General features: G+C 45.4%; 2 protein-coding genes across 2 annotated transcripts; both read right to left on the reverse strand.

The window, feature by feature from the left end:
- Nucleotides 1-124: 124 nt before the first annotated feature.
- LOC128761010 (cilia- and flagella-associated protein 57-like) lies at nt 125-5,575 on the reverse strand. The gene is made up of 10 exons (XM_053868839.1): nt 5,443-5,575; nt 4,995-5,049; nt 4,135-4,325; nt 3,896-4,069; nt 3,658-3,816; nt 2,938-3,078; nt 1,983-2,099; nt 1,597-1,731; nt 1,381-1,521; nt 125-1,218 (listed from the first exon to the last, which is right to left on the reverse strand). Exons 2-10 carry the CDS (start codon nt 5,032-5,034, stop codon nt 1,078-1,080), a joined length of 1,239 nt encoding a protein of 412 aa, XP_053724814.1. The 5' UTR covers nt 5,035-5,049; nt 5,443-5,575; the 3' UTR covers nt 125-1,077.
- Nucleotides 5,576-6,480: 905 nt separating this feature from the next.
- efcc1 (EF-hand and coiled-coil domain containing 1) lies at nt 6,481-20,648 on the reverse strand. Its single transcript, XM_053868393.1, has 8 exons — nt 19,935-20,648; nt 19,291-19,724; nt 10,844-10,992; nt 10,311-10,446; nt 10,056-10,212; nt 8,882-9,031; nt 7,634-7,703; nt 6,481-7,494 (listed from the first exon to the last, which is right to left on the reverse strand). Exons 1-8 carry the CDS (start codon nt 20,580-20,582, stop codon nt 7,361-7,363), a joined length of 1,878 nt encoding a protein of 625 aa, XP_053724368.1. The 5' UTR covers nt 20,583-20,648; the 3' UTR covers nt 6,481-7,360.
- Nucleotides 20,649-23,105: the final 2,457 nt, after the last annotated feature.

The raw sequence follows: 23,105 nt of genomic DNA on the forward strand, positions 1-23,105 counted from the left end.
ATCGGAGGGAACTGCAATTTTAAATATCTTTTTCTTTTTAGAAGGAGTTGCTCTTGATGAATAAATTCATATGATATTGAGGTTTGTGTGAAGATGGGAAAAGAGTAATAGTGTATTTTATTGTGCAAATCAATTCTCATCATATTGGTCTGGTTCAGGTCTCAAATTTCAAATCTCAAATTTGGACTCATCAGAACCGAGCACAGATTTCCAGAGGTCGATGTCCATTCCTTGTGCTTCTTGGCCCAAAAAAATCTCTCCTGCTTTTGCCATTATATGAATCCTCACATTCGTAAAATGGAGCTGTCAGCTGTACCATCCTGTGTTCTGCTCCTAGACATTCCACAGATAAACAAGGCACGCCTGTGAAGTGAAAACCACCTCAGAAGACTACATCATGAAGCTCAAGGGTTTGGAGAAGAGTCCAGCAGGAGCCTAGGTGTTTCCGGCACGACACAAGAACGCCCAAGGAAGGGATTCCCTGAGCGTTTCATTGACCATCCTGAGTCGTTTTACAAATAGGTACGCTGCCACCTCCCGTTCCAGTACGTTTAACAGGGAAAACAAGGTAGTCATTTGAGCACAGATTATTCTGGTTAATAGACATAGTCGAACCTGGTGTTAAGATCTAAACTGAACCTCACGTCAGATGTAAACAGGATTTTGAAACCCTGAATGCAACCTGGATGTTGAAACCAGAGATGCTTTGTGAAACAGGTGGCCTCAGTTGGATGTATTGAGGGTTTGCAGTTGTCAACAAAGCAAATGGATGTTACCGTGAGTAGTATAAAATATAAGACTTATTTAGGCATTGAACATTCTTTCATATAACTACCAGCTGTGACACATTGAATCTACAATTGAGCTGATCCTTCAATGGTCGAGTGGTGGCACCTAGAAGGAGGCCAGAAACTGGGCTCCAAAAGCACAGTGAATGGGCAGAAGGCAGATGAGACACTGTGAACTCTCGGTGCTAGGCTTCTCTCGACCTGTAGATGAGCCTGCCCTCTGGTTTCATTGCACCACACAGTTGGAGCTTTGGAAGCCTGTAGCTGCTGAGACTGGCATCTCAGGACGTCATGTTCCTTTTTCTGTCTGCACGCGTGGCTTCTTGTCCTTCACCATATCCAGCTGAATTTTGCAGTTCTTCAACTCAGTCCGGTTTTTTAGCAGATCTCTCCGAAGTTCATTGATTTGATTGACCAGAGTGACGTTTGCCTGCGGGGTCAAGAACAGGGTGGGTTTAGGACTCTACTGTATAACCTAGTAGCTAAACAACTGAGGAGCGCAGAAGTCCTGACACACTGAAAAGGGTTTGAACCCAAGTGACCTTTCAAAATGTGTGGTGTGGTGCCTCAGTTGGACCACAACGTCATTTACCTTCATGAGCTTGACTTGTTTCTTCTCATGCTCCTCATCACATTTCGCCAGTCTGGCTTTAAGACAGGTAACCGTCTTCTCCAGGTGCTCACTCTGTCGCCGATATGCCCTCTGGAGATCTTCCAGCTCACTGTTTACCAACTTGGAAACAAGAAGGAAGCATTTGAACTGACCTCCGCAGACCATAAAAGAGCTGCTCACTAACCAGTCACTCACCTCATCACCATGATGCACATACTGGGCAACTATGTGTTTCACACTATCCTTCAACTTCTTCGGCTCCTGGATGAAGCCACCACAGTGGTAGAGGTCAGACTTGAGTCGCTCAAGGTGTATCCGCACTTGTTTTAGCTGGACACAACCGAGAAGAAGGGTTTTTTTTTAAATGCTTGCATGTCTTTCTCACTCTAACCCACCAGATTCTCAGCATGCCACGCTCATGTAACATGCTTCACCTATATAAGCCAAAGATCATTTTCATCACAGGCTTCTGAGCCTGAGAGTTCTTCATTTCTTCTTTGTTGAACCAAAACATTCACACAGTCTAGCACTCCAACCAGGTCAAACCCCTGGGATAAAGTTCTGTGAAGATGTCTGCTCACCTTCTGCTTCTCCCTGTCCATCTCTTGATCTCTTGTTTTCAGTTTGAGCTGCAAGTCATCAATATTTAGCTTCAGGTAAACGTTGCTCTTTTCCATCTGCACCAGTTCCTCCTCCAGCTGTAGAAGTAAAATGATAAAATAATTGCAGCTGTTTCTGAGGTTGGGTATGGCTTTGTGTCTGTTTATGGGAGACAACATGGTGAGTTTAGAGACAGGTGTTGGTGCATGAACTTAACTTCACACCCAGAACCCCTGAGAAGGGATGGAAGGATTATTATTGTTACATAAAACTGACTTATGATGCCCAGATTTCGACCCACAGCACAAACTATTATCTCTGAAAACGGTTACGCTTAACTTGAAGGTCTCATTTATAACACGTTATTAGTACATCATAATGCATTTATAAGGCTTAATAGAAGGTGTTATGAATGTTCATAATCATGTGTGGAAACTTACGTCAATCAAGGTTTATAAAATATAAGTTGTGGATTTAACTTAATATAGTCATAAAGACCCAATTGCCCTTAACCCTAAGCACAGTATAATATTATTAGAAACAAGAGATCACTATTTTTCCAAAGTCTGCACCATAAAATAATGGAAAAACCTTGTCATAAGGTAGCACACATGATTATGAACATTCATAACATGTACTATAGAGCCTTATGAATGCACTATGGAGTCTTATGAATGCAATAATAATGCATTATAGATGAAGATGAGCGCTTTAGCCTGAGCTTAACCATAAGCACCACAAGCAAATTGGCCGGCAGAGGGACTGGAAGACAAAGCAGGTCCATATCGGTCCTCATTAGACTCAGTGCTGTTCATTGGCATTTGTATTGATATCTTCTGCGTTTCCTGGTCCAATGGCGTATAGACACACAAAGAAGGCGATCAATCAACATGAGCAGACAAATCAATCCCGTGTCAGTGAGCTGACTAACCCCACCTGCTGGATCCTTTCTTTCTCTGTGAATATCTCTGGAGCTGGACCGGCCTGCTTCTTTAGTTCGTTTAACTGGGAGTCAAGGTTGTAGGTCATCTTCTCCAGTTCATGGTTCTTCTTCTTGAGCTCAGAGATGACTCTTTCCTGTGGACGTGGAGGAGATGCAATCATAACATTCCTAAGTTTTTAACATTTGACAGAATCTAAAATATTTCCCTTAAAAATTGTGCACAAACCAAACCAAGTTTATTTATTTATTTATTTTTTAAATAAAATTCTGTTCAGAGATTTAAGATAAGAAAAAAATATCCAATTCTTTAAATACAGCCATAATATTAGCAATATATGAGTCTACTCTCACTGTGCCGAAAACTATGGCTGTCATTAGATTTAAATATTTAATCTCAATAAATTGGTCTAAAGCTGAGTAACTTGCAATTAATGTCAAATAAATCCCACATGTTGTATCTGTTCTAAATGTGGCATAAAGGAAGCAGTTCTCTGTCCCAGAGCGGCCAATAATGCTTTCCTCATGCAAACATTTGTTTCCTCCAACAACCCAACAGAACAAATACTGTCGTGAACATCCTTTAGAATAACTTCAGAGGTTCTGAAGAGGCACAACAACATGCTAACAGCAGAACATTGGAAACATTATAGGCCACTCTGATGTTGATAACATCTTCCTTTAAGCTACATTTACTGTAGAACATAAAAGCATACCTGATCTGGCTTGGTCCTCTCATACTCCAGGATCTTCTTCTTCAGAGTTGCGATGTCACAGTCTAGATTACGGATCAGACCCTGGAGCTTCTGCTGCTCCTGCCTAAGCTGTGCATTCTCCATGCATTTGTCCTGAATCTGTCTCTGCAGATGGTAGATCTGTGATGACAGGCTCAGTCAAGTAAGGAGGGGGAAACAAAACTCAGATCGTTCCAACCAGCACAGGAGCAGGCCTCACCTGCTGCTTCATGATACTGGTTTCCTTCATCAGACGAGTGTTACTCTCCTGCTCCCTCTGCAGCTTCTTGTTATACATGGTTTGAACGTCATACAGCCCTCTGTCTGCGTCTTCTTCCGCTTGCCTCATATGCTCCTCAAACTCACACTTTCCCTGCTCTGAGTACGACTGCCACTGCAGAACATTGGAGATGTTATTGAAGATACCAGGACACGACAAAAGCGTGCATCCACACTGACGTGTTCCAGCAGCTGATTGGCCTCCTGCAGCTTGGCTTCATAGATCAATTTCTGCGCCTCCAGACTTTGGCTTTTGTTGTAGTCGGCTGCCCTCAGCTGTGCCTCATAGTCGTCTTGCATCCGCTTGTACTTGTGCTGTAGTTTCTCATACCGCTCATGCTCAGTCAGGAGCTTCTGGTTGTAGGACTCATCTGCAACAGTGTTAGGGAAGCGAAAGAAATCAAACTGCTACTCCTCACATTACAAGCCACTTATCAAACATTGTTTTTAAAAAGGGAGTCGTAATCCAAGGGTGTCTTTAGTGAGACATACTTTTTGTCCACTTCAGGCCACCGTAGACCAAGCTACTTGAGCTACCTGCTTGAGCTGATCAGGCTGAAATAAACAAGGAATACGTTTCTTTTACGCATGATGGTCCGCAAGCACATCATAAGACGTGCGGATCAACCTATCCCCGGTTTGTGCAGTTGATGCATTCAGGAGCGTCAGAATTTTATATACTACTTGGAACCTGACCTCTTTAATATGTGGGTTCTGTGATAGGATTTGAATGAGTCTCATGTTACACTAAATGACAGTCATGGGAAGCTGAGTATTCATGATACAGTATTGAAGGCTTGATGAGGCTTCATGAATCAATGTCCTGATTTTCAGAGGCCACCAGATGGCGCTGTCTGCTCTATAATGTTTGCACTTGAACGTCTAATTCAATGAAACCTCACATCAATTCTAAACCAAGAAAATCAGGACACTGTTTCATCAACCTTTATGATATCTCATCTTGTCATGAGTAAGAACGATGAAGTAACAACATTCACAAACACAAAGTCCAAGCTGTTGGATTGTCATCAGCGACTCACCCAGTTCCTTGAAAGAGCACTCGGTGCATTCACTCTCCATCTTGAGGGTCTTGATCTACACAACATATTATAACACAAAGTCCATGAGCTCAGGTGCATGAACATGTTCACAGCAGATTTAAAAGGTTATGGTCCATGAATGCAGAACAATATAATTTGGGTTAAAACAAATTTCTCCTCATTGGCCCAAAGGTTCACCTGTGACATTCATTTTACCGATATAAAACAAACACCGTTCAAAAATGTCATTGATGCAATGGTGGCAGTAGGGCTCCAGAATAGGGGCGAATAGAGTAGAGTTGGTGTATCCTAAATATTGTAAACCATGAATAGCATTTTTTTTAATCGTTTTTTACTAGGTTTTGTTTGCACAACCTTAATGTGATCAAGATAACTGTAACTCTGTAAAAATGAGTTCAAGGATATTCAAATGAGCTTCTTCTCTTACCTCCTAATCCAGACTAACAAACTTGATGGCTCCCACTAAGTGAAGTTGGTGTTCAGACAAATGCTAACATGCACCTGCTTGTTGAACGGCTCTGTACTTCAAGGTATCATCACAGCCTCAAAACAGTGTCACCTCCACTTCCTGTAGATGTATATATACCGTTCATCACTTTCTGGCAAACACACATCCTTTGAAGTCAGAATAAAGACACATCAAAGTCAGACTCTCCAAACACAGAACAAAGCAATGGTGGCAAGGGAACGCAGTCTTCAGCAGCTCCTGACTGAGACGCGATGGTTCCTGCTGACAGGTTCTAGTGTTCATTCTGTTGGATGGCGTTTACTTGTAGAATGTTGACCTGGACGCATTACAACCTTGTGAGTTAAGCAGAAGGACACTATTGGAAAAAGGCTTGAACACGAGATTGGAAACAGAATTAGAGCGAACATAGGTCATTTCACTGAGGAACAAGAACGTGAGTCTCACTCGTCTGCTCTGAATAGAAGATCATGAATCATTTCACCATTTACAGGTCATTTTGCAGATGCTTTTACCTATGGTAGGCCACGTAACATGGAGCTGGACACCACAAACAAGGATCAAACGAAATGATCTGATCTGATTGGATCTAATCTAATTCTCTGCCAAAGACAACTTTTTATAAACAAAAAATAAATGTTTAGTCTCATACATGAACACCACAAACAGAAACAAACATTTTTGTATGATTGAAATACATTTCAAAACAGTTCCATGACCTGCGTTTGAGTCAACTTTGACAGAAGAAAAAATTACAGCCATTTGATCTGTGGTGCCATTTACGCTTGGATAGCTGAGGATGGAGAAAGCTCCCTAGAGAAAGAAATACATATATAATGGGAAGTAAGAGTATGATGATGAATGAAGGACAACTTTAATTTCATCCAGTCGAGCGTGCCAAAGTGCAGTAACTCAGGTGACCCAGAAGAAAGGCCTCAACTACACACAGATTTAAGAAAAATCAAGTTTAATACAACGTTCTACAATTTTAGACAGATCAAACAAAAACAAAAAAGCAGATCCTACATCTCTGCTCTACCACTTTTGAGACATACAGTATGTTTTAAATCCATACGCAACGTAAAGACGAGTGCCTGATACAGTACAGCTCCATCACCTACGTCCAAAGCTTGGTAGGGGGGGCTCCTGGCTTGGTGCATTCCCTCAAAAAAAGACCCATTTGAGCTCAATGTTATGTATGGATCCGGATACGGCCTGAGCCTTCTGCCTGTGCTCTGTGTTCACTCAGTCCATATTAATGCACATACCGTATGATGCAGGCAAAACGGAGCAGTACCACCGGAAACAGTGGGGGGGCAATGTTGCTGCTATTTCCTGATGTGTAGCTCTAATGATATACGAAGAAGACAACAGTGGAGGAAATTCTCCGTCCTCCAGTGGCGATATATATTTAATGGCCTCAGTGATCACCACCTCTGTTTCCTCTTTTGTGCAAGAGCTCCATCAATGCTTCTTCCACAGTCACCATGTTGGTTTTGGAGTTTGTTGTTGTCATAAATTTGACTCTGGGCTGCTCCCCCTGGTGGATATAATTGTGAACAGCAATAACAACGTAGAGAACGCATGGAAGCATGTGGCGAAGACATATTAGCACCGGCTCAATAGAGCTGCAGAACAGTCGAGGTGCCTGCATGGACATGTAAGCCTCCTGAGTCCTCTTTTCCACATGCTTAACAAGCCGAGAGAGACAGTCTCCTTGCATAGTGGGACGGTGTAACATTATCATACAGTATTTACATTGTCAAAAGTAGTGTAAAGATTGTTGTTGGGATTTTTTTATGTTTTATATATACATGTATATATGTGTGTGTGTGTATTTTGTTGCTGTCTTCCAGACTCCAACAGGGGTCAGTCTTGCTTAGCAGGAGATGATGAGCGCATTGAGCGACTGCTGGCTCTTTGAGCGCTCCAGAAGTCCACCAGTCGACAGAACCTCGCAGGCAGCCAGCTCATGATAGAGAGCATTGAGAACCTCCAGGATGTGGGCCTTTCCTGTGCAGAAACAGATGTGAGCTCTCGGGGAGCGCAGCAACAAAGGGGCTGGAGCCGATCCAGTTATAAACTGAGGCTTTTTATTATCACGTTTCACAAGACACGCATTGATTTTACGGGGCACATGGGCTTCGCTCACCGTGTTGAGGGTCGCTGCAAGACTCCAATGTGCTGAGCAGGATTTTCCCCAGAGACCTGCGGGAGACATTCTGAAACAGAGCAGAGCGAGAGAGAGGCTTGTTTGAGAACAAACCGGCTCTTCAACAGCAAGCCGACCGGTGCAATCGCAAACAACTCTTACACATGTTCCGCAAGTGAAATTCATTTATTGTGGCCTCTTTAATCAAAGGCGAGAGATGGACCCACCAGACGGTACCAAGATGAGGCCTGCAGAAGGAGTGGCTTTCATGAAGGAGCCCAACTTCAGCTCATGGGAAGAGACGTTTGCACAAGACATATTTCTGCTTAATTGCCTTCAGATGCCAGAACCGAAACATTCTCAGTTGTTTTCAGCTTTCAAGTGACAATAAAGCTTGATTTGGATTGTCGTACGAGGGAAGCTGAACGAAAACTTGCAAGACAGGACCTTGGGTGGGGGACGGGGAATCGCTCTCGGTGCAGACTGTGGTCCCTCTTAAGTCCCTTCCAGTCACACTGCTCCAGTCATTATTATATTTGTCTCCACTTGAACTATTGGATGCTCATTTCAGCATGGATCATCTCTGCGGTTCACCCAGACTCAGAACACACGAGGCTCGCAGATGAAGTTTTTCCACTGTCTTCAGTAACCGCGTACAACGTCTGAACAGGCCAGGTTTGACCCTCTGTCTTCGTGAAGAAGATGTGGTGTGTAGTTTTCAGGCATATGCTAACAAATGTGTTTATCCAGTACAACTGTGAGGCTCCTAGGCAACCGGTCCTCACTCCCATGACCTAATATATTGAAGTATTGTGTCCTATGCTGACGCCGAAGGCAGCCGTCAGTGTTACATGTTGATGCATTAGGTTTTCAACTGAAGCATATGTTCCAACTTCTGCAGCATATCATGATGCTGCAGCGCACCACACGAAAGAAAGAAGGCAGTTGGGGTTAACTAATCCATGGGTGGCGCTACTTCCATTCAACACGTTGCCATTTAAAGCCCCTCAAACGGCCGTGTGTTCCAGTCACGGTGACGCCCATCAGCCGGTCACATGACCAGATGTAATAGAAATGAATGAGGAAAGATTTAGAGCATCAAAATCCAAAAAAAGCGGTCCAAAACAACAGCTGTGCAGTTCATTAAGAAACATCTTTTGGAGCAATGACAACAAGGAAAAAAAACCTACCATCTACAAGACCAAAAGTCTTGTAGACCAAAAGTCTTGTAGATGGTACTCAACTGACCAGGTCTCGGAGCTGCTGCAGTAGCAGCAGGATGTCCACTAGTTTCTCCTCCACCAGAGAAAGACGAACCCGCTCCGTCTCCAGCATCTGCAGCTCCATCTGGAGCAGCTCGGTCTCCTCTGCCTTTTGCTGCAGCTCCTGGACCAGGATCTGAGAGGGAGGAGAGCACGGATGTCTCGACAGCATGTCCAACAGTGGGTGAGCGTCTTTTCAACAGGCTTCACGCCACACAAGGATCAACAAGTAGAGAATGTTCTGACACATTCAGCTGGGAAAATACCTCGACACATCGGCCTGAGAAGGCTGGCGCCCATGTGTCATCTGTTAAAAGCTTAGCGTCTGAACATTTGCTACACAGAGTCAGGGCTTTGCACACCACGCACACTGACTCCTCAGCAGCAGTAGTCTTCCAGGTCGTTCCTTCAGCTCAGCTATTTAGGTGTTCAGGCCGATTTCTGTCACAACGGTCTGGGTTCCATTCTATGATCGATCAAGATGAACTGTTTTCCTCGTCTGAAGACGGACAGAAGACTCACAATATACGACTAAAGCAAGTGTGTATATACAATCAACTGGCTGACGGTGTGCTTGTATAACGGTGACCTGAAAGACTCATCCATCTCCTCCTCAGCATCAACAAACTCTTCTAGACTGTTTAGGTGTTCTGCATGCTCTGGGTGTGATGAGAAACGCGGAGAGCCCAGATTTGCAGACCCTCTATTAGTGCTCTTCCCCGGTGTCATGTAGATTTCTGTGGTCAGCTTCAGAGACAAACAGCGGGAAGCACACACACAGACACACACACACACGTTTGTATCTCTACCCTTGTGGGGCCCTCTCATTGCCCTTTCCCCAGCCTCTCACCCTAAAAAAGGTCCCCATAAAAGCAGATTCCCCCAAAAAAAGAGTCCCTACAAGTATAGCAATACAAGGTACACACACTCAGTCACTCACTTCTTAAGAAAGTTTGTTCCGCTTGATGCTGCTGGAGGAGACCAACCCATGTGTAGCTCTGACAACTACACTTCCATCACTCAAGGGAGTGATCTAAACTCTCATCTACGCACTTCCCACATGATTTGTGACGTGAAGTGGCATAGTGATCCGTTGAAGCCGAGGAGAAAACCGCGTCAACAGTCGGCCGAGTGTCTCTGGGTTCAGAGGTGGCTTGTACCTGATCTGTGTCCATCTGGGCTCCGCCTTCTCTCTGCTCCAGCTGCTTGTGTAACTTGGTCACTCTCTCCAGCAGCTCAACGACAGCGCTGCAGCTCTCCTCGCTGCGGGAGCTCCCAAAGTTGGACATCAGCTTTCTGAAAGCTTTGTCCTCACATCTATACACAGAGACACAGTAAAGTGAAACATTACATTTCCATCTTCTCATGGCGGCTCTGCGGCGGTGTGGAAGGCTGTCGTCTTAGTTGCACTGTACCTTTCCCCGCACCCAGACAAGCGTGTCAGAATCTTTTTGACTTCGTCCACTTGTCTCTGTTGACATCCTGTCCACTTGTCCTCCTCCTCGTCAGACGCAGCCTGACCCTCCACGGAGCGGAACAGCTGCTCCTCCACTATAACACACAACACTCGGCTGCTGACGGAAGAGCTATCTGAGAGCCAACACCTCAACTCTAAAGAAGGAGGTGAAGGAGAACTGAGGTCCAAATGGAGACAGCCGGAACCTACAAGGTGCTATCATATCTGGGTCAAGCGTTTGAGCGTTTGACTCAAAGGAAATGCCACTTGTCCTGACTGGTTGCCGTTGGAGAAGAATAAAACATCTATGTTCGTCATCATATTTGTACCTTTATTATCCAAATACATTCCAGAGGAAGCTATTTAGGGAAGGTGGGAGCTTTCAGTGAGATGTCGGGAAGAGCTCCATAATGTCCTCACAAGAGGAGCTTCTTGAATAGGGATCCAAAGGGAGGATCAGTAACCAGCTGTTTAAAAAGAAGAGCGGCTTACTTTTGTCAGGAGTAGTCACTGCCCGTCCGGTGGGGGAGCAGCGGTCATGTTGGGAGTCAGAGCAGCACCTCTGACCGGTCCTACTGCCCACTGTCACTGTCCCCTCGGCACCGGAGCTCATTGTGAGTCGCACGTTTGACACCTCGGACCTGAGACAGAGGAGAGGGACGGCCAATCTGTTTAACTGAAACTGGTTCTGACATCAACATCAGAGGCTTGCTTTACCGACGACGTGCCCAAATAGGGAATTAAATTTAATGCAGAGACAAGTAAAATATAACAAACAGGAAGCTGTTTCCTCTGAATATATAAAGATGAATATTTAATGGGTAAATGTTGTAGAACACTCTAAACACTTTTATTCGAATGATGATTTGTGAAAAAAGATCAATAAATGTTATTTTGAAATGTAAACACAAGCTCAAATGGACATGCATATGTGCGTGGGGCAGCGCCCCCTATTGACTGGGCCTCCACTGCCTTTCTTCCAATTACTGTATATTACTTTAGAAGGTTGAATTTTACTGAGGGATGGAGGAATCATTTGCTCGGTGATGAACTGTAGACCAGGGTTGGCAATTTCACCCACACTAGCAGGCAAACCTCTAAACACTGCATGCAGAATTTTAAACTTCATTGAACTACTCTCATCCATTTCTGCTTGGGAACATGCCAGGCAATGGTGAGAGATAAAATAACAGTGTGCTATGATGAATAATCCAGCAGTGTTTTTTTTACATCCCCGGGTCACGTTGAAAGCTCCAGAACCAGGAACATTGCTGTCGAGGAAGCTGGAACCTCTACACGCCTGTGTGTAATGAGCACAAGATCCAATTGCCATGATAATTTTATAAAGGCCTACAAAGTTGAATGGCAAATCTGGGCGTGGTAATTGAAGCCAGACAATATATCTCGAAGACAGTTTTACTGCAAAGTGGGTCAGAGGCTCTGTGAGTTGCATAAAATCAAGTATAATCAGGGAAACGGACCCAAACTGCAGAGCAAAGTTGAACGTCTGGTTTTCCTTCCCTCACTTTCATCTGCAGTAAACACAGCCAGTTTCAATGTTTTCCCCTTCAGATATATATATATATATTCTGAGCTGAGCAGGAGAGGAACTTTTGAAGGGACCAATCGCAGCGTTAGATCATTGGAGTGTTCCCTGCCCTCCGCTCCTTTGTGTGAGGGGAAATCTGATAGGGCGCTTCATAAATCAAGGAGTAAGTGCTTCCAGATGACGATTTCTGGGCGAAAAAAATGAGACACTGAAAGAAAGTCACTCAAGCATATATCCTGTTGGCAGCAGTTGGCGATGCTGTAACACCGAATGATTCCCTGCCTGTTGTTGGACTTTCCAGAGGGTGGATCAGAGCAACTTCATTCCAGACAATCAATCAGAGAGAGGTGTTATTGGGGGAGGAAGGGGGACCAGGAACAGCAGCTGCAGTCCACTGGAGCACGGATGTGAGCACAGAGACAAGTTTCTGGTTGCCGTGGAGACCTTCTGGGTCTTGAATGGCCTGGTGGAGGGGTTTCCCTCTTCAAACATGGCAACAAGTGAATCAGTGTGACTGTCAGCAGAAATCATTGCTGTGTTGAGGCTGCTGCAACTCAAGGTTTGAGTCAAGTTGCTGTGTTTAATAAGCAGGGTGAAGCGAATCTGATGCTCAACTGTTGCCACCATGATCTTCCTTCGCACAGTATTTGAGTTGCTTGGATTTGTGCCTCTGACAACCAATAAACCGTACTGTAGTTCCACTTTTAACATGGCCCTTCGCATTACTGGCACCCAACCACCACGGTAAAGAACAAGGGCAATGGATTGTTTGGGTGTTATTTTGCAAGGTTTGACGGTGGACGCAGTTAAAAGTAGTGAGTGAAAAAACTATATTTAGATGTATGTAAAATACTGTAAAGACATGCTGTTTGAAACTTCATATTTCAGCTTTAATTGCACAAAATATGGTGTGACATATTGATGGCCGGATGAAGTTTCGTGACACAGTATTGAAGGGTTGGTGAGGTGTCATGAAACAATGTCCTGATTTTCAGAGGCCACCAGATGGCGCTGTCGGCTGTATCATGTTTAGACATGAACAACTAATTCAATGAAACCTCTCATCATTTCTAAACCAAAAGAGCCACCTAGTTTCACCAGCCCTGCAAGACTGTGTCACGATACCTCATCTACCCATCCACCACTGGTGAGAAAGGGTGTGTCCCTTGTGAAATGGTCCCACACTTTTCTACCTGCTGGCGAAAGTCGTTGCAGCCCCACTCTCCACAGACTCCAGGAGAGGTTCATAGCCCTGGAAGGTTGAGCCTGTGTTTGTGCAGTTTTCCTTCCCAAAACCATGTTGAATCAGCAGCCACACGCCTGCAGATGAGTTCACTTTAGAGCTAATGCAGCCACTGGTGCAGCGAGCTCCGTCAGGGCGTTTGGAACAAATGGTATCCTGTGCCCTGCTTTAATAGCAGTCTGAGCCTTTGAATCACTGCAGGGGGAGCCCAGCTGTTTGTTGTTAGAGTCCGGACCCCTAGAGCCATCCCTGTGTTTATCACAGCATGGCACTGAAGTAAACTTTCACCAGCTCAGCCCTGACTGCTCCTCCCTGAAGAAGGAAAGCCTTCTTCAGGTGTCATCGGTCACACACTGGCTGCTATTGGGGAGCAGAGGTCATGCGTGAGGCGGCCCTGTGAAACTGAGCTTGAACTTGAGTTTCGGGTCATGTTTACACAGACAGTTATTAATCAAGTTGTCCATTGTGAAAGGGGGTGGGGGGTTGGAGTATACACAAGATGCTTTCAGGATCAGGTTGTGTTCGTCCACGTCAGTGTGTTAGCTTGCACACACAACAGAAGACGGACTGTTACTAACAGCAATAAAACTTGGGTTTTTCATTTCTCACAGGCAAATAGTAGCAGCAAAGATCTGCCAAAGTATCCACGAAAGAAAGAAATACCTCAAGTCAACAATAGTCAACAATATCTGCTAACCTTATACTGGGTTAAACACATTTCAAACCTAGTTCAGCAGAATAAGGGAGCAAATGCAGATGATTCCAAATGGCGCCAACTGACCCGTGCACATCTTGAAAATAAGAACTACCAAAGGTGCCCTGGAACCGACAAAAGTATTTTGATGTCATTCCACACTTCTGGCAGAAATGTCTGAAAGCTACTATTAAATTTATTTGTCATTATTCATTTCAATTATATTTAATTTCTCTAACAAAACAGTAAAAAAAAAAAAACCTAAGGGGATTTTTGTCAGGCAGCCGTGAGCTTGGGGCTGCTTCTTCAAATGCTGATAGTGAGTACTATTAGCTTGAGGTGGATGAAAAAAGAAGGCACCTGTCAGGTGACAGAGAAAAAATGCATCGGTTAAAAAACACATCTTTCAGGGTTCAGCTAACGGAGAAGTGATTTGATTATATTGGTGTGTACAAGTTCATCTGGATTTCTGAACATCCAATAGCAACCCGAGGGCCAATACAATCATACACTATAATAATAATCTTTCATCTGACTATGGTGACTATGGTGAAAATGTAACACAAATCGAGTTGGGGTGACGTGATGCCACGGTGCCTTTCTAGTTGTGTTTGTGTTTTTCATATTTGAGAATATCTCATTATGTACATTATTTACTTTTTGGGTTTCAAAATATTTATTTAATAATAAAAAAATAGAGTTTTGTATTTATTGCTTATCAGGAAGTTTCCTGCAAGATGGTATTGGCGAAGAGAAGGCCAATGGGTCTACCCCTAAAATCAAATAAAAGAAAGAAAGAAACAAAGAGCCACTCTACAAGCACGCATCTCAATATTTCTGGTCAAATACACTATTATCTCAAAATTATTACCAGCTTGGTGTTACAATAACCATGATGGCGCCACTGTCCACGACCAGTAAGTGCTCTCTGACAGTGGAGGAAGTGATTCTGCTGTAAAGCTCAGTTGCATGCAGACTGCAGAGATGGTCTTCACCACCAAAATCTGACGTGCATCAAATCAAGAGAGGAGAAGCGAGGCCTCTCGTGTTTCCCTAGAAAGCAGCGTGCGGAACAGCTTGTAAAAGTCAACACAGCGGGGCATTCAAAGTCGAGGTGAATATATAGCAATATGCCACACCAAAAAAGGGGAGGGTGTGATTTATTTCTGCTGATGTCAGCATACTTCTAAACCACAGAGAGAGAGGCTTTTGAATGTGAAAAAAAGCCACATGGAAGTTGGGGGTGTTGAAGCCAGCTCAAGAGCAACAGGCCGCCCCCTCAGTTCCCCTCTCGCTCGTCTTTCTGCACGTGATTTAAAGGCTACAAGAAGTGCAGCAGCACCTGCTGCACACAATGCTGCCACTCTTGTGCTGATATACGGTCGACTGGGGTCCAGTCAGCCTGTCGCTCCGCAGGCTCCATGCAGGGAGAGTGAATAGCCTGGAAGATTATGTCTCCCCTGGGCTCTGCCTCCAGAGGGTCCAGGGTGACGGGCAGACACTGCCAGGGTCAGCGGCCGTGGCACTGCAGAAAGTGGACATCTGGACAGCTGAAGAAAGAAAGATGAGTGAGGCAATAATGTATTTCCTCACTTTGTCAGTTCAAGAGTCCTTCAGAGACGGGTCAGCTTCTCCTCCTCGTCTCTGGCTTTTGTCCGCCTGCTCCCCGCTGTTCAAACCCTCCGGGCCACACAAACACTGACTGATTCACCGTTCGAGAAAGCAACACTGCCTCGATTGAAGACACACAAACATTCTTTGAATCATTTCCGCAGAGGTTTTGGCCATCGCAGGCTTCATGCACGCCATCCAAGGAAATCACAGGCGTGTTACGCAACGACACCCACACAGCTTCGGTTTCCTGATGACCACATTTCTAAACAGACTACAGCTGCATAGGAATGGGAAAGGAAGAGTGCTTATTAACTCAGGATAAATTACCCCAAATCACCCCGAGTCAGAAGTCCAGGGACCTTTCACACATCTGCTGCTGACCGACATGACTGCAACGTTCCTAAATGGTCAAGACCAAACAAACACAAGTGTTTGGCTGGGGAGACTCCAGGTGCGTTTCACATTGGAAGCACGGATACTATGGTAGTGGAGGCGGCTTTTGGACCATCCTGGTTCCACCCCGATGATCTAGTTTGAAACAATACAACCGGTGGAGACTTCAGGCTGCTGAAGAACCTTCCTCCGATTTCACCACAAAAGAATACGTTTGAACAACTGGATCTTGAACGCTGGAAAAAAACTTACTGGATTCACTCTATAATGTAGTTGAACTAACTCGTACAATGAGCTTATTTTCTTCCTGTGTTTCTTTTAAAGACACACACAACTAAAAAAAATACTAGTTACCTGGCTGTAAATCCAGTTCTAAGAACACACGTGGAGCCCTCTGATGGACGTCACCTTTGAGGTCACGCCTTGGCCCTGACAGATCTTTATCACTACTACCCAACTGGGAGAAGGGATAGCATCCTATATAAGCCCTCGCTACCGCAAATAATCCTTTCTGAAACTCAGCAACAGAGGAAGGGGGAATAAGAAGATCATGCTCCACATGTACTCATAGAACTGAAGTTGCATCCAAGTAACTGACAATTCAAGTTCGTACATGCTCGCTATTGCTTTATAACCCAAGCGAACCCATCCCTCCTGACCTCACTGTGCTGCCGATGTGGTATGACCAGTCAGCTATGGGGGTCAGAACCTGCATTTCGAAAGTTTGAACGTTAAACCATTTCACAAAGAACACATCAAAGGACACATACGTTTCAAACCACCAGTCAAAACAGCATTTAACACTAGTCTTTCACTACTACAAGTCTTTAAAGCAATCTATGTACATTTCGTAAAGTTCATAATAACTTCTATTCAATTTACAACACTGCTATTATGTTGCTATGTTGGTCAACCTGAACACGGCGTATGGCGACTAAGAAAGAATCGCTAGTTGCAGCGCTAGTTGTTTGCAATCTTAGGTTAAACAAGTAATCATTCAGTTGTAGAAAACAGTCTGCCAGCATGCACTGCAGGGCAAGACAACTACTTTTTTAACCCTTTTTTTCCGTGGGTGATGTCAGTGGATCCTTCTGTGGCAACATCCTGCACCGTACATCAAAGCACCTGCTCGCTGTTGGTCAAAGAAGCACTGCCTACTTCAGTCATCTGTGGCATAACCACAGGTGGAACCATGAGTAAAACCTTGTGGGTTGAGCAATTGACAACCTGGCCGAACATTAGAATTAGTACTTAGGAAATAGTGTTTGTTGTTGTTTGAAGAACTTGTTTTTGACCTCTTTTTAAAGCCTCAACTTAATTTCAACTCAATCTAATTTGTTCAATAAACTGTGGGACAAATAAAGGACATCCAATCTAACCCCATGCAAACAGCATCATAACGTGGTGAAACACCATGTACTCGCTGAAATCTGTCTGCACTCTGAGTCACAGCTGGAGTTCCTACACCACACACACGACCCACATGTATGTTTTTCTGTGACAACACGTTCTCCAGTAGCTGCTCCACAGGACAACAACACCTTCTAAAGCCAAGTACACTTGTAAATGAGTACATCGGTTGTAGTCGACCAAATAATGACACAGTACTGCGGCTTAAATTTTTCAGGCAGCGTGAGACTTCTGATTGGATTACACTTTCGATATCTCTTCCACAGTCTGTGAAACATTGCACGGAAGGTTCAAAGAGCAACACCTCGACTCTCCTAACCAAATGTCGCGTCTCTCAGATGAGTGTATTCACAGAGCTCGGTTGCTAAGATCCATAGGACGGGGTTTCGGGGGAGCCTATGCGGCTTTGTTTGTTCGGGTGAGAAGCAAAGGAGTTGAATGGTCAGTCTGCCGAGATCCTCTCTCAATGGTGCTTTCTCCTGACAAGTCTCAGCCTTTGTCAGCTTGAATTATTTGACATTAAGGCATGAATGGGAGTCGGTGAAAAGGCTTGGAATGCAGGCCGCATAGATTAGAGTGGAGTAGACGTACACGGGGGGTCATATATATTCCACTCATGAGCTTCTTAAGGGCAGGTTTGGAATCTTATGGGTGAGCCCGGCAGACACGCTGATTATATGAGTTGGACGGTCGAGATAAACATTGGAGCAAAATGACTAGTTACCAGCAGAGGCAGCGTCGAGCTGCCACACACGATGTCTGTTACATGAAGCCAAACAGTGAAGCCAGCCACATCATAAAGAGCTCGGCAGACTCCCGCAGGCCTGCTGCCAGGCATGAGCAGGGCCGGTCTGTGTCAGGACTGAATAACACTCTGTGGAGGGCAAGCCTTGCCACACAGGTCTCTGAATAGGAACGTCCTGAGAGTCTGTCTGCAGCGAGGTGCTAATGCGTTCTCTATGAAGTGGTGAAAAACTTAAGCCTGGGTGAAAGTTGAGAACTGTGTTTTTTATTGTATCCAGAAAACAGCAGTGTGGACCACAGGTGGAAATTTGAGGTGAAGTAGAGACACAAGCAACCCTCCAACCTCCACCCTGGCTCCTCTCGTGTAACCTTCCTGAAGATATCAAGCCCAATCTTCTGCTGTCAAACCTGATGTGGCATCAACACTTGAGAGGGGAGAGAGACATGGAGACTGTGTTGCTTCCAAGGGGCCACAAAACTAGAAGACTGTGAAGTGACTCTCACATGTAAGGCGGGACCACCAGACCAGCAGAACGGGGATGACCTTCTCAAGCACAAACCAATGAGTTAGGTTTTTCAGTGTGGAAACAGGGCACAAATCATTTTCAGGAAACGCTGCTCATCATCTGGCTTCAGAGGGGCAAGCGTGTGAGAGGAACAGTTTACTGGCCCTGAGGGCTCCTAAATAGAAGCGTCACATTATCAAAGCAGCCACCACCATCAGCACAACTACACACTCATGTTTAGATCGAGTGTGATTAAAGTTGTCTTTAACTCAAGTGAATCACTGTATGTTGGAAAACACCATGCCGCACACACAAGGTTAGAATGAGGAGTTTAAATTCTACAATAGATTTTTTACACCCTTAGATAGGTGTTTAGGAAGGAGCCCATGTGTCTGCTGCCAAGTTCTACTTCTAAACCAGCTTGAAGTCGACATCCAGGCCTGTCATGCAGAGTAAAGAGGTCTAAAAGAGGGGAGGAAAAACTGGCCCACTCTCTGACACAGATGAGTAACTGCTGTGACTAATATAGGCATTAATTCATTTGCTTATTCAGAGGGGAGCACTGGGACCTTGTCTGGAGTGAGAGTGGGGACTCCAGGACGGGCCACTGGTCAATGAAACAGCCCTGACAACCACACACTTGCTAACACCTTTGGAAGGTTTACAGTCTAAATTGTTGGAACCATTGCCAGCATGGGGAGATTATGCATCAGAGCGTCTAAGGACCTGAGCAGGTCTTGACTTCGGTCTTGTTTAAGAGTGCAGCATCACCGAAGCCTGACTGACCTGTAGAAGCGCAGCTCCGACTCCAGCTGCAGGATGTGCCTCTGCAGGACCGGCACATGGCTGGCTTTGGTCTCCAGCTCCTTTACCTTCCCCAGACCCGTCAGCAAGGCCTGCCTGGCCTCCTCCACCTTCCTCCTCATGGCGCCCTGCTCCAGTTTCAGCACTCGGTTGCGCTCCTCCAGCGCTGCCACAGTCTCTTTACAGCTCCACAGTTCCTGCTCCAGCTGCCGGTTGGACAGCAGCGCCTCCTCGGCCTGGCGATCTCTGGAGTCCTGCAGCACTTCGATCTCATGGATGATTTCCTGGACACTCTTCAGACTGCTGTAGGTGCAACTGCTGAGGCTGGAAGCGCTCAAGTCAACAGAGTGTTTCTGCTGAGCCACGAAGCATCCATCTTCTGGTTTGTGTTTGGAGTGACTCTTCCACAGTCCCACCTACGCAGATAACAAAGCGCATGAGAGACTTCAAGGGAATCAAGTCTGGACACTGAAGACCAGGTTTAGGAAACTAGTTACACAAATTGAATATTTACAAATACCATATCAATGACATCAAGTCTGTCAGACAGTTCTCCAGGCGGGATGGTAGTAGCGAGTGTGCGCTGCATGTGCATGTAAAGTCGGGCCGAGTCACGGTGCGCTCACCTGCAGCGCCAGGCACCGAGCATCGCTGCTCTGCAGCGCAGCTCGCATGTCCTCGATCAGCTCCCGCAGACTGTCGTTCTCCTCCTCCAACTTGGCCACTCGGTCCTCGGCTTCCTCCAGAGCCACGATCTCCTCGTAACACTCCCTGGAGCAGGAGCCCAGCCTGCAGCCGGACCCGCGTCTCCCCTGCGGGGATCCCGCGCCCGCCCCGCCGCCAGTGAGCAGCTTCTCGCGCCGCTTGAGAGGACTCCTGAGGCGGATCTGCGTCTCGATGTGCTCGCTGTCTTCCCCCACCAGCCGTCTGCCATCCTCGTACTGACAGCCAGCTCGGGTGCTGAAGTACCCACACAGTTTGGCGTGGAAGTTCCTGAAGGTGAGTTCTCCCGGGAGGGGACCCTCGCCGCTCTCCTCCTCCAAATCTCGGTTCAGTCCCAGAATACCACACAGGATGCTGAAGTCCTCCACTGCGATCTTCCCGGCGCCCTTATAGTCCAGATGATGGAAGATCTCCTGCAGGTACTGGTCCAGTCCAGTGGCGAGAACAATGATCTCGTTCTCCACCCCTCGGTCCAGTCCGTAGTGGTAAGCCAGGGTGCTGACGATCCATTGCGTCCTGCGCGCGGGTCGGCTGTATGGATCAACGTCCATCGTTCCGTCTGTCCAGCCTCATCTTCCGGCAACCCTGAGCTCAGGCGCGCGGGGCTCCAGTGCGCTTCTTCCCGGCCGCTGGAGTGGAGGGGGGCGTGTGTGGGAGCCGATTTGAATGTTGCACTGCCCCCCAAAACTTCCCAAAAAGGGCTCCTCCCACCACACTCACCCACTAACACGAGACTGTCGCGCACAATAATTGCCACCAGTTGTGTAAACTCGCGCAGACTGTGCGCTTCACAAGTGAAAGAAAAGCTTTTCTATGAGTCCGAGTGGTGACGAGTCATTGACTCAAATAAATAAGATGAAATGAGTGAAAAGAGGCGCTTGTGTGTTGTGGTATTCAGATTCATTACCTCAGCGTCATTAACGTGTTATTATAATCATAATGATCTTTATTTATAAAGCGCTTTTTCGAACACTGTTGCTCACAGAGAGCGAGGAGTTGGGAAATGTTAGGAGGATACTGCTTGAATGCGAGCCTATAAAAGTGAGTTTTTAGTGGGGATTTCAAGGTGCATGTTGAGTTTGGGATCTCCTCTGGCAGGCTGTTCCAGAGTGGAGGAGCCCTGACAGAAAAGGCTCTGTCACATCTAGAGTCAAGTCTAGACTGGACAACAAGCAGAGATCCTCCAGAGGATCTGGAACCTGGCTGGCTCCTAGTGGGTCGGCAGTTCTACACTGTGGTCTACAACAAAACGGGCTGTAAAAGTTCTTGAGATCTTGAGCACTCGGGATGTGTTGTCTTGAAGGGATGTAGATGGAAACCTGATAATAAACAATTCACTTACTTAAATAATGGAGTTCAAACACAACAAGTGTTGTCAGTAGATTAAAATCTTTAACCTCAATGAATTGCACGAAAGCTGAGTTAACTCGCGATTAATGGCAAATGCATCCTGTGTTGTATCTGTTCTAAATGTAACTCAAAGGAAAATGTTATCAACACCAGAGTGGCCAGTCATGTTTCCAGTGTTCTGCTGTTAGCATGTTGTTGAGCTTCTTCAGAGCCTCTGAGTTTATTCTAAAGCAGTGATTCTTCACCGTTGGGCCAGGGCCCATGGTTGGTCCGCGAGCGCCCCCTTGAGGGCCGCTAAATGTTTCTTTGTTTTACACCTTTGGGTCGCGAGACGCTCAGTTCTAATACATGAGCCACATATGGTGGCAGTAGTGCGTCACTGAATTGACTTGACAGCTGCAAATCCGTGATAGTAAACAACTATGGAGAAGTTCTTGAAAAGATAAAATGATAAAGAAAGTGATTCCCCTCCCCTCAACAGTAAAAAGCAATATAATTAAATTAAATTAAAATTTAATTATAATTAAAATTAATTTTATCTTTAATTACAATTAAATGAATTACAACATTTATCAAATATAATATATTATTTTTGGAGTCACATAAGAAACAATGGGATGCAACAATGCCAAAATGAGGGCAAAGATTAAACTGGGATTGAATAAACTTCTACTATCAATGAAGCCTGTTGGATGTAAATGATTCCACTGGAAGTCAGCAACATTTGCTCTGACTGGATATGGACATGTCAGTAGGGCATGTGGTGGATCAAACCTCTTTCAAGTTCAGGACCCACCTGCAGACTTTGACTCTGCCTCGGCTCATGCTTGAAAGACATGGTACGCAGAGATTCAAAACAAAATCCAGTGCATTGCTCAACCATGAGCCAACCCGCCACTCTGTGCTGTCGCAGTTGTTTACCATCAAAGTGACTTTGTTCTCACAGTCTTGTTCTCATTACTGTCTTCTGGAGCTAATACGACTCTAATATGACATCCACTGGATAAACATGGACTGCATTACTTGAACTGAAATTGAAATTCACCAGCTTGTCCCTCTATATGAAGGACAGGGGCTGTTTCCTTATAGATAACAACAGAGTACCATAAACTCCACGAGGATGAGAAGCTGAGGAGAGAGAAGCTCAACACGGCGGTCAGCCTTGTCTTTCCCATACGTTTATTTTCTGGACGTTAGTGAGCAGAGAGTTCCATCTGACAAAGACATGATGGTTCTTGAACTGAACTGCAGCTGGTGGAGACGACGGAGCATCACACCCACACGGCACCCGAGGATCCCATATCCGGAAGACCTGCTGTGAGATGCTTCTTGGCAGAGGAGTGAAACTTCAGGGGAGTTCAAAGCAGTTCGTCTCCTCTGTGAATTCAAATAGTGTTTCAATAAGGCTATCTTTCAACAGCTGAAACCACAAACTTAAATCCTGTTTTAAAAGACACAGCCTTCTGGATGGTGTGATTGGATTAGTACAATTGTAAAGACATTTTTTAGGGTCAGTACTTTTGTCAAATGACTGACTGAGATTAGTCGCAGCCTTTGGCCAGCAAGATGGTGTGGACGTGTCGAGAGGAGAAGGGGGAAAGGGGAGGAAGAAAAATAACTTTGAGGGTTCATGGTCACGACAGGAAGCAGGAGGACATGAAGAGGACAGGCGTGAATAAGGTGGATGATGGAGGAAGGTGAAGGCTTTGATGGGAGCACCTAAA

The sequence above is a fragment of the Synchiropus splendidus genome, chromosome 6 (genome assembly GCF_027744825.2).
Source record: "Synchiropus splendidus isolate RoL2022-P1 chromosome 6, RoL_Sspl_1.0, whole genome shotgun sequence".
Classification (NCBI taxonomy): domain Eukaryota; kingdom Metazoa; phylum Chordata; class Actinopteri; order Syngnathiformes; family Callionymidae; genus Synchiropus; species Synchiropus splendidus.